Source organism: Cygnus atratus, chromosome 2 (assembly GCF_013377495.2).
Source record: "Cygnus atratus isolate AKBS03 ecotype Queensland, Australia chromosome 2, CAtr_DNAZoo_HiC_assembly, whole genome shotgun sequence".
In the NCBI taxonomy this organism is placed as follows: domain Eukaryota; kingdom Metazoa; phylum Chordata; class Aves; order Anseriformes; family Anatidae; genus Cygnus; species Cygnus atratus.
The window spans coordinates 24,766,043-24,783,639 of NC_066363.1; the positions used below are offsets into that span (position 1 = coordinate 24,766,043).

General features: G+C 37.4%; 1 protein-coding gene across 3 annotated transcripts in view; it reads left to right on the top strand.

Moving 5' to 3' along the window:
• The window catches only part of ANKIB1 (ankyrin repeat and IBR domain containing 1), a 94,244-nt gene that overhangs the window by 33,916 nt on the left and 42,731 nt on the right, over window positions 1–17,597 (top strand). For all 3 annotated transcript variants that reach the window (XM_050709062.1, XM_035545407.2, XM_035545405.2), the window contains exon 3: window positions 13,108–13,408. In XM_050709062.1, the coding sequence (XP_050565019.1) occupies window positions 13,108–13,408 (301 nt within the window). The remainder of the gene's footprint in view (window positions 1–13,107; window positions 13,409–17,597) is intronic.

The following is a 17,597-nucleotide window of genomic DNA, read 5'->3' on the forward strand; positions in this document are numbered from 1 at the left end:
TTTCCCATTACAAAAGAGTGTGGAAATTGGGGTGAATCCTGAAACTGGAAAAAAAGTCACTTTTTTTTTAACACTCTTGACGTCTGCCTAAGAGTGATAATGATAAAGGAACTCTTACATTTAATGCTTAACTAAACAAGCCGGAGAGAAACATTGGTAGATGTGTCCAGGACCTGGCTATAGGAAGTATTTCTTGTTTCATTGCTAGGATTTGGGAAGTATTTTTCACTGCAGTAGAATTAGAGCAGATCAAATAGCAGTGGATTCTCAGCTGCAATTTCCTGATATGTTAAATAAATGTGCAGCTTTGGGTATTTCAGGTCAATGCATGCTACAGCCTTGTCTTAACTAATCTAGCTTTTATAGCTACTGAAGAGATTTCAATAAGGATTGTTCTAGGCAATTATAATGTCATCAGAGAAAGTCTGTTGAGACCACCAATATGCTGCATAGGATAAAGTTGACAGAAAATCTGTTGACATCGGAGGGAGCATTGCATTGTTTACAGCACATTTGGGACTTCCCATGCCAGTTTTTGTTGGTTGTTATTCCTTTTGCAGTCATGTTGAAAACTAGTTTTGGATACATTGGAGGGAGGTCTGTGCAGCCTGTATTTCAGAACACGACTTCTCAAATGGAGAGGTGCTGTGGCCTAACCCGCCAGGCAGCTCAGCACCACACGGCTGCTCGCTCGCTCTCCCCAGGTGGGATGGGGGAGAGAACGGGGAAGGTAAAAGTGCAAGAACTCATGGGCTGAGATACAATTTATGAGGTAAAGCAGAAGCTGCGTGTGTAAGCAAAGCAAAGCAAGGAATTTGCTTGCTCCTTCCTATCGGCAGGCAGGTGTCAGTCGCTCCCAGGAAAGCAGGGCCCATCACACACAACGGTTCCTTGGGAAGACAAGTGCCATTGCTCCAAATGTCCCCCCAGTTCCTCCTCCTCTCCCCAGCTGTTTTTGCCGAGCATGACGCCCTGTGGGGTGGGTGGGACACCCCTTTGGGCAGCCTGGGCCAGCTGTCCCGGCTGTGTCCCCTCCCAGCTCCTGGTGCACCCCCAGCCCCTTGCTGGCTGGGCAGCGCACGGAGCAGGAGAGGCCTTGGCTCTGGGTGAGCACTGCCAGCAACAACTACATCAGTGTGTTACCGGCATCGTTCTCATCCTGCATCCAAAACGCAAAAATCCATACACAACAGCAGGCAGACTTTATATTAATAGTAGTCTGGCCTACAAGTAAAGCTCAAATGCCAGTCAGCTGCTATGTTTCTAGCTCTTAAAAAAAGACCTGTTCCTGGCTGATTTCTGATTATTTTAATCTTAGTATGTTGAATATGTGTGGTGCTTGTTACAGGTTCTACTGTTGAGTGCGTTTAGTTATTGTTTCTCCTTGCTACTAGGTTTTTCTGCACCCTTTATAATACCAGAAACATTAGGTTGCGGTGCTGTTTCCTGCACATGTTTAAAGACTCTTCAAATGTTGTTATTAAAATTGCCATCTATTCCCTGCATTGTCCTTTTCCTTTCCTTGAAAATCAGATACTGCAAAAATAAGATCTCAATGTTTGTGATTGGAAAGATGAGATACATCAATGCAGTATGCTGTTAAAGATTTTTATTCTGTGTTGTCTGTTCTCCTTAGCAGAACCCTGTGACTATTTGACCACAGGCAAAGTAAAATTATATTTGAGTTGTATAGGAATAAAGCATAGCTTTGGTCCTTATCAGTCAGGAGGACTGAATCTTTATTTCAACTGGCTTTGTTACCAGGTAGTTTGTGACTGTCGTGTTGATTGGTACCTGCTGAATCATTCATTGTGTCAAATGGCTTAACCTCACCCTGGAGCTGGAGGCACAAGTGGCTTCCTCAGCAGAGAGATCTACTGACTCAGTAGGTACAGGAATAGCGGCCGGGAGACTTGCAGTTTCTGATAAACTGAAATCTGTCAGAAATAATTAGCTCTTACAGCTAAATGCAATATCCAGCTAACATATTCAGTGACATTATATATAAAAACCGTAGGTGAATCAATTTTTAAAAATTATATATTTTTCAATTTAAATAAAATTATTTCATTGAGACATTTAAGAAGAATAAAAAGTGTCTTCTGCTGGTATCATTAAAGATCAAGCAATGTACAGATTGAAAGGGTTTTTCTGGAGGGAGGAAGGGAGAGAGGACGATGAGACAATCTCTATCTTACATTCATAGTCTTTAAGAAAGAAAAAGAATAGAACTGCTAGAAGGCCCATTAGTAATCGTGTAATGTCATCATTTTTCCCACATAAATAATGTCAACACTAGATGTCATACACTGCAAGGTGATTTACAAGCTGATATGAAGATAACAGTCTGTGTGCAGAAGTACGAAGTTGCATGTTTAAATGGTGAAGATGAACCCAATCCTCAGTAGTTTCATGCTTATTATTTCATCTGGCACTTGTTTGAAACCAATCTAAAAAGAATCTCACAATTACCTGGGAAGATCATTCTGTGTGGATAGTCTTTTTGGAAAAATGGGTTCAAAGGAGGCATTTGGAAGGAAGGCAGAGAGGATCACACCTAAGTTAGGGAATTGATTCTAACTCTAAAGAAACGTATAGCATTAAGGGCCAGAGGAAGATGAAAATCATACAGATTTTGCATCACAAAAGACATTTAGTCACAAAAGTTGCTGGTAAGCAGCCAGTTCCAGTGGAAGCCGCTTCTAATTTGGCATGCAGCTCTTTTTCTTTTGAAATCTCACTTAGATTACTGAAATAAAAGCCAGAAGTGCTTTTCAGTGGATCATGGAAGCAGCATTCCTAATTGTCCAACAACAGAACAAGCTCAAAGCAGTCCAAAACAAAATCCAATCATTCTCCAATTAAGGAAGGGTAAATTAAGGATGTTGTTGACACCTTTTTGCATCAGGAATGGTTTAATTCTGTTTTGGTGCTGCTGTTCCTTCTGACAGGCTGTAGAACCATATATAAAGCATGATTTTTTTTGTCCCACAGCATAACAACTATAAGGATTAACCAAGTTTTGTGTTTCTTGCTTTTAGTGTAGAGTATCTTTGGATCTGTGCTCTACAATTCCATTGTGTCCCTTGGACACTCCTGCACGTTGTCCCTCTACATCTTCTGTGTTCTACCAAGCCAAAGGTTGCTACTTACAGAAGTTCATACTCAGTCCTAATAGCTGACACAAAACCACCGAAACAAACTTTTCAAGATATTTGCATCTTTTTAGTAAATAAAATAGCAAGTTCTTTGATGATGCATATCTGCGTAAGACCTTTCTTAGAGGTCTTTAGGTGATGGGTTGCTATGTCAACGTGAGTCAATCCCAAGCTGGACTCAGGTCCAGGTGCTGACCTACCTTTAATCACTTTAATAGTCTGTTGGAAACAAGCTGTCTGGGGAGGCAATAGGTGAAATTGCAGCAATGCTGTGAAAAAGATTGTGAGGCTTTTTTGAGCGAGTTTAATAGAGATTGAACACTGTGCTTGAGTTCTAGGCAGTATTTTTGCATTGAACATTACATTAAGCCCATAAGTGAAACTGGCCCAGAGGAGCAAATGTTGGCAAAGATTTCCATTTGAACCTTAGATTGCTCTAAGATATGATTCATATGCACCATAGTCTGGACTTGATCCTCAAATTAACATTTATCTATGAAAATCTGCAGAAATTGTTTGAGTACTCAGGAAGTAGATTTAATTCATTTTGCCAGATGTACTGTACTTGATAAGAGTCATAGGAATGGGAAAAAAATGGAAGGCATTTCTTCTTTAGGAAAAATACAGAATCTGGGGCCAGAGTGGAGTCCTTGACATAAGAGATCTTAAAATGTTTGTGAAGACTTCAAATTGCAGAATGAAGAATTAGCTCTTCACAGACCTCCATCAGCAGGGGAGAACAGTGTCCTTGACAGCCTTTCCACTGGTTCCTATGTTTTGTCATTAGCCCAGATTGCTACTGGTTTAACCTTGCTCCTTTTTTAGCAGGATATTACTAATGTTTACAGGAATTCTGGCAATGCTCATAACAGTTCTTAGGCAAGGGGCCAGTTGAATTTACGGCTTATAAAAAGTCGGGGTAGTAGTCCCACAGTATTTTGGTTTTGGTTTTGTTTGATAAATAGGCAGACTTCAATGATCTGTCAGCAGATTCTTTATCTTAGAATAGAAATAGGCACTGTCTCCTACCCATTTTTTTTTTATTTTTTTTTTTTACTGCTTACAGATTCTTGGGCTGTAGGAGAAGCTTAAGAGTTGATGAAACAGAGAAGTACCTGCAAGTAATAAAGAATTTTCTACTACCACATAATGAATAAAAAATAAATAATAATAAAAAAATTATTATTGTACTAGTTGAGGCTGCCTAGGCAAATAATAATATTTTTCACAACACTATTTAAACTAACCCATACTTCTACACAGCTGTCAGTCATGATTAAAAAAAAAATCAAGTGCTTCCTAGAACACTACAGTTGTTTGTTATAGTACATTTTAGGGGGGAAGTACTTCAAGTTAATGAAATAACAGTGATTATTCAAGGTTTTAATGCATCAGTATTGACCTGTTGTGTTGGAAGCTGAATGATTCAATAACTATGATTTAATTCATTACATGAGATTCTTAAATTACTGAGTGAAAGGGCTTGGCTTTTCAGTATATGGCTTAGGCATACTTCTCTTAATGCTCAAAAAGCTGTTAGCTGTAAGTTTATGCTTTCACTGGAGTTTGCAGTGTAATTTTTTTAATAGTAGGGTGGACTAGTTAACTCAAAGACTAGACGGTATGTTGTGAAAAGGAATCCTATGCAGATTAGTTTTCCTTGTTGCTGTACCTTTTCTAGTACCTTACATAAAGGTTCCAAAAAGTTTCCTTTTATTGCATAAAGTAGTGCAATTTGCTGCGTAGTTTATATAGTATACGTAAGTACCTCGCATCAAAATCAGCAAGTTTCGCTGTCTTTGAGCAGATTCAGGCTTGTTTTGGTCTCCAGCTATCAGAACTACCTGTATAATTTCATTTTACTTTTACTTAACCAAAACTTTTTGGTTTTTATATTGGTTTTGTTTTTCTGTACATAGATACATTTTCATATGTTTTTATATGCATATATGTATATATGTGTGTATACATACATATATAGCTATTAATAGGTATAAATATATAGCATTGTGTAGAGAAACAGATCATAAATGTAGCTGTTTTCCTCACCCTTTTAGTAAAACCTGAAGAAATGGTCGTGTTGATGTCTCCCAGAATGAGGGAATGTGTCAGTTGTTTATTATTCAAGTTCACAGCCCGAAGATCTTGAGTCTCTTGTTGCTTTTCTGCAAATACTGATAGTAGTAGGTGTAAATGTTACAGCCATTTCTTTTTTGCCACTTTTTTCAACACTTTTTTCATGCTTTTGTCACCTCAAGTTTGGATTCTGCAAAGAGCTACAGCTTGAAGCAAAATCTGGAAGCTGTAACTAGAGTAAAGTCTGACTGCCTTGTGGTTAAGTGGTATTTCCCATAAGCAATACATTTTTTCACTCTACCAGTACATTTCCAGGCAAAATGTAGTTTTTTATACCTCTGAAGTTATGAGCCAAATCACAAGGGTCTACAGCACTGCTCTTTGAAAGTCTTACACACCAAATACCATCGGTAAAAATGGGACCCTGCCAAATAATGAATTTGTTGATACAAAATGTATTAATTCACCCGTTTGGGGATGTTAGTCGTCTTCTCTGAACTGTAAGCCCTGTATTCAGCTGGGCTTTTCAGCTTTGGTTTGAATCCCCCTTAGACTGAAGAGTTGTCCCTTTGATTTTTGGACGAAATTAAGATGAGGAAAAGGGGGATGCTGGGGCCTATTGAAGCCTATTTATATATCCCGAGTGAGGTACTGGTTGCCTTTGCTAGCTCTGGTGTTTGTCACACCCATTCATGAGACACAGAAGGTAAACAACAAACAAGGAGAACAGTAATCAAAACTATTTTTTTTCCCTACACCAGTGTTGTTTACAAAAAAAACCCACAAATTTGTTCTAGAAAATTTATTGTATATTTTAAGTGAGCATTTGAGAGCTGCCTGCAGTGGATGATTCTTACTGAAGATTTCAACATGTTTAGAGATGATTGGATAGTTTTTTTACCAGATAGCTTTGACAGAAGGGCAGATGTTGATCTTAGGCAAGGGAATGGCTTTCTAGGGAGGTTTTATAGATTTATCTCTTGGAAGAAAAAATGCTAATATTTCTTGCTGCAGGGTTTGAAAGTCTACCTTGATTAAAGACTTATTTGAGTTGGAATGTTCTTTGTGCTATGAAGTGATAGTAAAACAATGCAATGACAGTTTAAAAGATTTAAATTCATCCTAGGTCTTTTTATCATTTGTTTAATACAGAAAGGTACCTTTCTATTTATTTAAGAACAGAGAATCTGCAAGCAGGCAGGACTTAGACACTTCTTGTTTTAGGGTGATGGTTGGACTTGATGATCTTAAAGGTCTTTTTTAACCTGAATGATTGTATGATTCTATTCAATAACTTCTTAAAACAAGAGTTTTATTGTGCTTCTCCCTGTAGCTTAATTTTATGGTGGAAGACATTTATAGCAATAGTTACTCACTAGTAAAGCTGCGTTTTAAATTAACTCTTTAGTCAGAAGTTTTAGTTTTAAAAAAGGGCACTGGTTTGACAGCCTTGAAGTTCTGTTTTTATGCAGAAATTCAGTGTAAGACAATTTTCAGAGAATACATATAAGGTGAAACACCTATCTCAAGTTATGAGAGAGAATTTGAATCCACAAAGCATTTGAGTCTTCTACAGAGGTTACCCACATAAATCTTAGTAATGGAAAACTAATAGCTTGCAGCATATAGTCATTCTAAAAATCCCCATAGCTTGGGATTATTAAATAGAACTTTGGTAGAGTTGTTGAGAGAAATATTGTAAGTTTTTAAGTAAGTTTTAAGTGTGTTTTGTAAGAAAAAGAGTATTCTTTACAGCTTTTGCAGGTCACCACAGAAACATTGTGCTATTCTGAAATCAATGCATTGTAACCTGATTCAGGAGTGAATCACATGCTTTAAAATATCACAGCATTGAATGTAAGTGATGATAAAGTGCTAAATAAAAACAGAAAACAGAAATATACATTGTAGTGTTATCAACTCTAAACAGTAATGATTAGATAGCTAAAGATCCTTGAGAAACTTCGTCTGGCTTGGGAGGTGACAATGAAGGCCTTCTGGTAATTAAAAAAGCTAAAGGCCTGACTCAGTGCAATACAGAAATCACAGACAGTTCTTCACTGAATTTTAAAGTGACATTTTACTTTGAATTAAAGAAGTAGCAGAGTCAGCATGTTGGATATAAAGCACCTTGATGTGGGAGGAAAAGATGTGGTTAACGAATACCCAGAAGACGCTCCTGACATTTGAACTATGTGGGTCTAATTGCAGCTGTCTAGCATGTTCGGCAGACTGAGTTCAAACTTTGAAATAAAATAAAGTTTCACTTGATGAGAAAGGGAAAGCCCACCTGCCATGCAGTACTGAATTGTTTCTGTTGGCTTCGTGCTGCTAGCAGGCCATGAGGCCTTTGTACCAGGTAAAGCCTTTAGCCTAAACACTGTCTCGGGTGCTTGTCCTCAGGAAATCCTGCTGAGGGCTTCTGCAGAGCAGCTGCCATTTGGGTATCCTCGTACGCTACCGCAGCCCACCATAGTGGTTGCAGAGGGGATCTGGCCCCATCTTTGTAACGCTTTCTTATCTGCTCATCCCTGTACATCTAATCGTCATTCCTCATGCTTCTAATTCAAAGGTGCCTGCTACCTTTACAAACCTTGTGTTACACAGAGGCTTAGAAATTGTTAGATCTGGACTCCAGGTAAAAATAGCTAGGGCTACTGACTTGAATGTGAAAGAGTTATCTAATTTTTAAAACCAGTGAAAAAGAAGGCAGACAGGAAGTTTTTTACCATCTGTAGCTGCTGTCTGTTTCTTCCTAGGGCAGTGATCTTCGTTGTTTTTGTTTGTTTGTTTGTTTTATAAGGAAGATGCAGGGGTTTGGGGATGGACCATTAGGAGACCTGTGGTTAATAACTTCCATGGGTAGTAGTAGAAGGGAACAGTAATGTTAAAAGAAAAACAACTTTATTTAATCTTTATTTGACAATGTCCCAGCCAGGACTTTGTATGAGTATGAACTAAAAAATGAACAACTTTATACTTCTTTGTTCATACAGAAGTTTAAAAATACATTGAAGGCTAAGTTGAGGTGATCTTTACTTGAAGTAAAAATAAAAATGAATTGTAAAAGGAAGTTAACAGAAGAAAATATACTAGTGTATTGTAGTACTGTAAAACAGATTTTATTGCAAAAGAACTAGAAAAATTCAGTTTAGTGAGTCTCCGAAGTTACATCTCACAGAGACCAAGAGGACTTAGATTTAGCCTTGTGTTTTCTATATGCAGGTTTTACAATGGGTACCTGCAAATCGTCATATCTAAAACATCTACCATTCTCATATCTAATTGCCTTCCGTACAATTCATCTCATCATTCATCACTGAGTTCTTTTTTCCTTTTCCTTCATTCATTTCTTTCCCTGCTTCCATCTTTCTAATCTCTCCTTCTGTCATTTCATTCTTTCCACTTCTTATTTCAAACTACACAAAGCTTATTCAGACAAGGAAATGTTATACTTTATTTTGGATACCGTTTGATACCAGTTAGTCTTGTCATTTCATGTAATTTGTTGTGAAGCATTTTGCCTGTATTGCTAAATCCCTTTCATCTGAAAATAAACAAGCAAACAAAATATGCTGTCTCTCTCTCACTAAGATCTTTAATCTTAAATTCACCATATTCATATTTCATAACAAATGCATCTACCATGTCTGCTATAATGTAATGAGAGAGATTCCTCTAAGGATCATTTTTGCTGCCAAAGTAAGGCTTTTTAAAACGATCAATTAGTTATTTCAGCACAAACTCTTAGAGAAAAGGTACAAGTAGTTTTAACATTGATGTGGCTTATTGAAGACAGCTGTAAACTGTAAGATGGAGAACAGCTGAATGAGTCTAGCTGCAGAAAGGGAAACGTTATCTTTAAGAAGTTTTAATACTGAAATTTACAATGCCAGCATAAGTATCCTGACCTGAAAATAAAAAACATCAATACATGTTTTGCTGGTTATTGTAAGACCAGTCTCTCTTGATATGTTTTATTGAAAAACAACAAGGGAACCATTCTATATCAAAACTTTTCATAATATCATAATGTTTCCTGGAAATTTAGTTCTGAGACATTACTTGGCAGTGTTACGTATTCTCGCAAAGTATTCCTTCAGAATAATGTCTTATTTCTATATAATACACTAAAAAAGGTGAAAAATGGATTTCAAAGCACACAAAGCAAATTTCAGTGTGTTCTAGAGGGATTTGAAAAACCTTTCATTTTAGTTATTTTGAAAATTTTAAGTGTTCTGCAAAACCTCATCTCTAAATCTACTTTTTATTTCAAAGTATTGTGAGCTAATTGGAACCATTTCAGTGGTTGGCTCAAAAATTAGATTATGGTTTTGAACACAGTATATATTTTAGGTGATTAGGTTGAGGAGACTAACCCAATTTCTTTAATACTGATGTCTAATATTTTTGAACTCTATCAATTTTTTTCTAACTGTTCTATTGCTAATTTAAATAAAACATATTTCAACGATACAGACTCAAAAACAGTAAGTGAATTAGATGCACAAAAGCTGTTATTACTCTGTAGTGTTTGGTCTCATGGGCACTCTGTGTTTTTCCCCCATAGTGTGACCAGGTACACATCCTTTAACATACAGCCATATAGCTAAAAAGCATATAATGAAACAGGCAAGTGAAGTGGTGAACATGTATGTCAGCATCTTCAAGAAAATGGGATGCGATGGATGGCATACAAAGTCCAGTGATGACTGGGGTGATAGCACAGCTTTTACTTCTCAAGGACTTCCAGAAGAGCATGACCTTGTTTTATCACAAAGATTTGGTAAAACCACAATGCATCATCAGTTTTAGAGAACACATGCAAATCTGTGATACAAAAATACAAATTTATAGCTCTTTCTTCAGGCTTACCTGAAGTTTGATGAGATTGAAGCTGTTCTTATAATAAACAAATACAATGGTTTTGTGTGTGTGTGTTCCTTGTTCGGATGTTTATTTTATTCTGCAATTACAGTAATTGGAACAGAGGGAAAATCAAACAAGAAGGGGAAAAATCATTCAAGATTAGCCACATGTGGGCCAGCCCCCATTGGTTTATCTTGTAGGCTATCTGCACAAGAGTGGTCTACATAGAGATGTAGCCCATTTCTGACACTGGTTTGGTGAACAGAATTTAGGCTTAGGAATCAGAAAATGTAAGTTGAAAAGGAGAAATTAAAGAAGGATTGTCAGAGGCGTCCTGATGTTGAAGACCTCCTAGGATTTCTGCCAAGTGGTGTGTGGCAGGGCTGTGGTGAGGAATTGTAAGCTTATAGAGGAGAGGGCTTTGTATTTCTGAAGTTCTTTTCATCTGAATACTTTGTTACCGCTTCTTTAAAAGAAAAGTATTTTAGTAGCAAATTTCTTTTTGAACTCAAAATGTTCAGAGATTTTCAAAGGGAAGAAAGGAGAGAAAATCAGCAGACCACAGGGCTATTGTCAGGACATCCTTCCCCTGTAAGACCAGATAAACAGTACCTACATTTTTACAGTGAAATACTAAATCCAGTCTGTTTTCAGTAATTTGTGAGAGGGAAGTCCCACACCCATCCTATATAGCCTCTTCCTTTATTAATAAAATAATTTCAGGATTATCCTTTGTCCTCCCAAAGCATGGGAGAGCTCCTAAAGAGAGAAAGGCATGCCTCGTAATGCCTGCTGGGGTGAAAAGATGGTGAGGTACATTTATTGTTGGAGAACTCCATACTGAACGGAAGATAGTAAAACTTAACTATTGTGTGGGACATGTGAACGTTGTCATCTTGTTTTATTAGTTGTAAATGACTTCACATACAAATCTTACAGTTACATCCAATTTAATTGTTGCTGTATTGCTTTTGTGCATTTTTCCATATGGACCCACAGTTATAATTAATTAATACATGCAGTCTGTGGGCCAAAAGGTTTTTGCTGTTATATGTGCTTCGATCTTCCATTTTTGTCTCTGCCTGAAATAGTTTATTTGTGGATTCAGAAGTTTAAATAGACTAATAATTGCAATAAATTGTTTAAGATCAGTATAAAGATTACTTTTAAGTTGTTATAGGAACTAAGGAATTATTTTTTAGGCTTTGGTGGTTAGCAGTGATGTCAGTCATAAACTGGTTGGGAGAATCTTTGAAAAAAGCTATGAAAATGTTAAACTGCCTCTGTTTTCTTTTGTCAATTTGGTTATCAAGTTCTTCTGAGCTCTGCTGTTCACCAAGATCGATAGTCTGATTTTGTATTTAGGCTGTGCCTGCCTTTGGGTGGCTGAGCTGCCTGTTTTGAACAGAAAGTGATCGGAACTATTTTCAATTAGTTTGAGGGGTGAGGGCAGGGAGGGTGGAAACTGGTCCCCTGTATTGACTTAAGGATTCCAGAATAACTTCTTTTTTCATTCTTGAAAAATGCTAGGAGGCAGGGCACAGCCTGAAGAGGGTATGAATAGGGAGTTCTGCTGGCTTTATGTGTGAGGGGCCGTGTGGGAGCAGCACACGTGTTTCTGCAGTGACTTCTTGAATGTACATGCCATGCTTCTGATCTAGCGTGAGCTTACCTCTTTTGTGAACCATCCTTCCTATCTTCATGTGAACCTCTTTCATCGTAGCTTTCTCCCCAGCCCCAGTCCTACCTAGTACCTTGCTTTCTTTTTGTACCTCCTACAGGATTCCCATTGCCACTTATAAAGAGACAGTCTTTCTTCCCTGACATTTCCTACCACACACCCTCCTTTAAGGAAAATGTTACTATCTTAATATATTATTATTTTAACATTTATTATATTAATAGCATATACCTCAAAAGGCTAAAGCAAGTTTGGTTTCATGGGCCATGTACAGCATGTCTTAGTTCTTCCATTTCAGAACTGGATTGTGACTTCTATAGTTCGTTGCTGGCAAGATGCAGCAGAAAGCTGCGTGGCCACAGGAGCTGTCAGGAATTAGATCTGCAATTCCAGGAATCAGTCTGTTCTTTCCCTTTCATTCCTCAGCTGACCCTTTTTGCTGCTATAGTTAATTGTCCACTTTGAACTGCCTCTAAAGCATTCCAAGAAAAGACTTAAATTCTTGCCAGCCTCTGTCATCCGCGTAGGTGGGCATATTTGCATTATATTGCACTTGCATATACTCTAGAATGAGAAAGCAAATAGCGTCTTTACTCAATGCATGCAGTGCTGGCAGAAAAAGTATTTCATATTTTCAAGAAATAGTAAATATTGCCTTTATATCTGACTAAAGATATGGGGAAGAAGAATGAATTTTTAAGAAGGTACTCTAGCATTCTCAAGTAGTTTACTACCAAATGCACTGCTATTAAGGACACAGAGTAGAAAAAGAAATGATCTGTTTCATCAGTCTTGTGACTTAATAACACTTATTGCAATACAACGCAGTTTTAGAATAAACTTGGCCATCTAAAATTTGTCACAAATGGACAAAGTAATCAAATGTGCTTTTGATATTTCGGTAATTCATCCTAATCTTGGCTATTGACTCCTAAGAGAATTGAAGGAGAGCAGCGTGTACTCACGCCTGTGGATGTGAAACACTCCCCCAACTTTTCTTAAGTGCACATGGACCGGTGTTCTAAACAGAGCTTTCCCAAAAATGAAAAGAAAAACAGCTTGTAGTTTTTGGGAAGAATTAAATGGATAAATAAAGCAACTTGTGAACACCACATAGAGTAATGAATGACCTTTTTTTTGTACTTCTACATGTTAGCAGTAGACATATCCAGTAGTAATTATATATTAATGTTAATCTCTCACACAGCTAATCAAAACATTGTCAAGAATTAAAAAGAGCTGTCATAGTAGACACTTCCCACTTCACGAAAATGTGTGGAATTGTGTGCTAATTACTTCTCTTCTATTTCCCCCTTCTTGCAGAACTTTCCTTTTTGTGAGAGATGGCAACCCAAATAAACGGAACGTGCACAATGAGACATCTATGCACTTACTGTGTATGGGACCTCAGATCATGATCTCGGAAGGAGCTCTTCATCCTCGCCTGACCAGACCCTCAGAAGATGACTGCAGGAGAGCAGATTGTCTGCAAATGATCTTGAAATGGAAGGGAGCAAAGCTGGATGAAGGACAATATGAACGAGCAGCTATTGATGCTGTTGATAACAAAAAAAATACACCTTTGCACTATGCTGCTGCCTCAGGGATGAAAACCTGCGTCGAGGTAAAAATTGATATATAATCGTGAGTCTGTATAACTGGTATTAGTAAATTACTTGCAGAGTGTTTCACAAAGCTATTTCAAGAAAAAAAAACTGAAATGTATACTGAATTAACTTTTTAATTCTATTTTTCTTTAATTGAAAAAATGACAAAGATAAGCAGCCCAGAACATACACTGCGTAGAAGACAATGGAAAAAATGAATTATATACATGTTAAGTTTATGACATAAACTCTTCAGCACAATATAGACTCACATAGGTTTATAAAAGTTGGAAATAATTACAAGACTGTAACATTGGAGAAAAAGCTTTAAAATTAAACAGAGGCATACCTGTGTGTGTAAAGAGAAGTGAAATAACTTCCTGAAAGAAAATTAGAGTTTTAATGCTGGCTGTCCATGTTTCTAGAACAGGTTTGATGTCTTTAATTTACAGTGCCCAGCTTTTTTATAGGATGCCATACAACTGTGCTAACATACTTCAATATAATTAAGCGTACTCCAATATAATTAAACATACTCCAATATAATTACCTTTTTATAAATTAAAAATTACTTTAATGTTTGTGAAAGTAGTGGGTGGCAATGAGTAATTGGGAATCATAACACTTTGAAGGTCTCCCATCAAATTTATTTTTAAACTATACCAAATAATAAGAACTAGTATTTAATTATGCTGGTAATTTAATTTAAAGAACACAAGAACAGACATCTAACATTTTCAAAAACAGCTAACATTTTCATAAGACTGTCTATTATAGCATTAAGGTTTGTATTTGGAATGGTAACGATTAGTTTAGAGCTCAGCATTTGTATGCAAAATGTAGGTTATTTTCCTGCTGCATGTTTACTGGAACTGCTCTTCATTTGTTAACTTAGTATCGTCAGCAGAGTTTATCACTTCGTTCGCCTGCTTTTCTAGATACTTCTGCACATCTTAAACAGGCAGGTCTCAGCACTGGTGGGACTTCACTGACTGGTCATCTCTCCCTGCAGTAAAAAGTGACATTTTCCCTGTTTTCTTGCCTTTTAACAAGTTATTTCTTTGGTCAAACAGCTTTCCATGCTTGTCTGCTTTTCTTAAATGTTTTTGGTGAACTATCTGGAGGTCTGTACATAGACTGCATCAAACAGCTTTTTCTTACCTGCATGTTTTTGACTCCTTCAGAGACATCTAATAAATTAGCTGTACGTAACTTCCTTCAAAGAAAGCTGTATTTTCCTCATTATTTCATATTTGTCCAGATATCTATCAGTAAAGCTTGTGATTGAATTCTCTGTCGGTTTACTTTATCAAGCTGCCACAGATGTACTGTTCTGTACTTTTCTGATTTTCTGTGGTGCTATTATTAGTATTAGTGTTACTTTTACCACCTTCTAATCTTGTACCATGACAGCTGTAAGCAATAGGTTGCATATTATAATAAATAGTTCAGAAATTTCCAATTTAAGTTCCATTATGATTCAGGAATAAATACCATCTGGTCCTGAAGATTCATTAGTATTTGGTTTATTGATTTGTTCTAGAACCACTTGTGCTGGGACTTCAGTTGGAAACAGACTTTGATTGGTGTCCTTCATAAAGCATAGGGACCTACGTGGTACGTCCACAGAGAAGCAGGATTCCAGCAATTCTTATCACGTTCCTGCTTTACATTATTTGAGATTCCTTTTGCCCTTTGTGCAGCGACCGACTTTACAGACACATTCACTGTATGGTTTTGAAATGATTTATTCCGGATTGTTCAGCACTTGGCACATTGTTCACAACCATTATTAGCCTTATTCATTGTGTTTTTACATTCACCTTTTCCAGACTGTTCTTTACATTTTCGTCATCTGGAAACAACTTCAGCTTCCTATTTCCTGTATGAATCTGTCCTGCTAATCTACCTTGACAGATTCTTCTAATGTCTCTAGAAATTTTCTGCACTTTTATTCAGTACCACTTTTTGAAATTAGACAGTGGATCCTTTGTCTTTTTTTTTTTTTTTTTGCTTCGGCAAGGACATTGGCTCTAAGTATGTTTTGGGAATTGTTATTGAGTGGTTCTTTGACAGTAACATTTTGAATCAGGTCTTGCACATTACTCTGGACAAAGTCAGGAGTTGCTTCTCCTCTCATGTGTTGACTAACTAGTTTGTCGATGATTCAGTCATTTATGGAATCTGAAAAATTAATTTACACATCATATATTAGCACAGCATTTGCTCAGTATACTTGGGAGACTCGGTGTCTGAAGTTTCCCTTTGTGTGCTCTGGCCTTGTAGCATTCCTGTTCTTTGTTAGCATCCCGCTTCTGTTGCAGTTTTGGTCAGGTGATCATTAATGCTTTTCTGTTTAAGTCCAGAACTGTATTCCATTGGAATTCTCTGGTATTTGTTGGTAGAGCTAGTTTATTTATCTATGAGCTTTAAAAAAAATAGCACCACTTTTCCAACACTGTGAACTTCTCTGTGATTCTCATATAATTTGTCCAGTGGTGTCACTTTGTTACATTGATTGTATTCTGTCACGTTTTCCAGAATCTATCTGAACATTTAAAATTTGTCACAACCTTGAACTGTACGTTGTTCTTTATCTTCTGGTTTTTCATTAGTCCCTTCTTTAAAAGCTCAGCCTGCTGTCTTTTTATTTCTGTAGCCAACATGCTTTTCATTTTGTTAGTATAAAGATCATCTTTCCTATGTAGTTTTCTGAACTTCTAATGAATGGAAACTGCTTCCCTGTGATGTTTTCTGTGCTGTAATGTAAGCCTCTGGCTGTCTGGTCCCTTAGTTATGAGACGAGTTAAGAGGATGCTGCTATTAGATTATTTTATTTAACCTCCAGTATCACAGCATAAATCTTGCCCCTATGGCCTCTCTCTTCTCTGCTCCATGTTGTTACTGCTCTGCAAGCTCCGTGCTAGCAGTTTGTCTTCAGCACTTCCCTAGCACTTCCCTACTTACACATGTCCCGAATTTCACCAGGGAGGCAGGTCACAGTCTTTTCTAGCTAAATTATACTCAAATCCAGCTAATTATGTACACAGTAACTGAATTACACAATGGTATTGCCTGACTCTTCCTGTCAACTACACTCAGTCCTCCTTTGTATGGTTCTTTGACCGACTTCCTATGAAGAAAGGCTGAGGGAGCTGGGGATGTTCAGCTTGGAGAAGTCTCCTCTCTATACTTGGGTAGATAATGATAGGACAAGGGGAAATGGCCCTGAACTAAAAGAGGATAGGTTTAGATTAGACATTAGGAGGAAATTCTTTACTCTCAGGGTGGTGAGGCACTGGCACAGGCTGCCCAGAGAAGCTGTGGATGTCCCATCCCTGGAGGTGTTCAAGGCCAGGCTGGATGGGGCTTTGGGCAACCTGGTCTAGTGGAAGGTGTTGGGACACCAACCCCCATGGCAGGGGGGTTGGAACTGGGTGATCTTTAAGGTCTCTTCCAACCCAAACCATGATTCTGTGATAGTGCCTCTTGATGCAATTGATTTGTAAACAAGCATCAGGTTGTGTCCTTGGTCTAAGTTAATACTGCTTTTAAGTAGACTGTCAACTTTTAATTCTTTTTTAGATTGGACAAACAGAGAAAATTATGGATTGCAGAAGATCATGTACTTTTCTCTCATTTTATTTTTTAATACCACTTGTTCGATCCAGCTGCCTGATAAATTCTAGCTACAGAGATTTTCAATCACAGTTGTTCTATCTAGCCTTCCCCAAGAAGATCCATTTGTTTTTAAACATTATTGTTTAGAAGATGAATATGTGTGTCCTATCAGACAATGAGATATATCAGGATTTATCACCCATCAACCTCTTCAAGCCAAAGTCAGTGAAAACAAAATAAAGCTCACATGAAATGTTTTGACATAAGAATGGTTGCGTCTGGTAATGAAGAGATAAATGGAAGAAACGTTTAGCAAACAGTTTCCAACATAGTTTAATTTCTGGCACTTAGGAGCTTGCTTACTCATATTCGTGAAATATTTTGTCTATTACACTGATTTGTAAACTGCCAGCAGTTGGACCCATATTGTTAAATCCTTCAAAAAGAAAGAATAGTTGCATTTTCTAGAGCAGCTCTTATTCCTTGGTCTTTTGTAGCTATTACCAATACACTTACACTTGAGATCCCCAGGTAACTTAGACTTCAGATTTACAAGGGATTTACAAGGAGCAAGGAGTCGTCTGC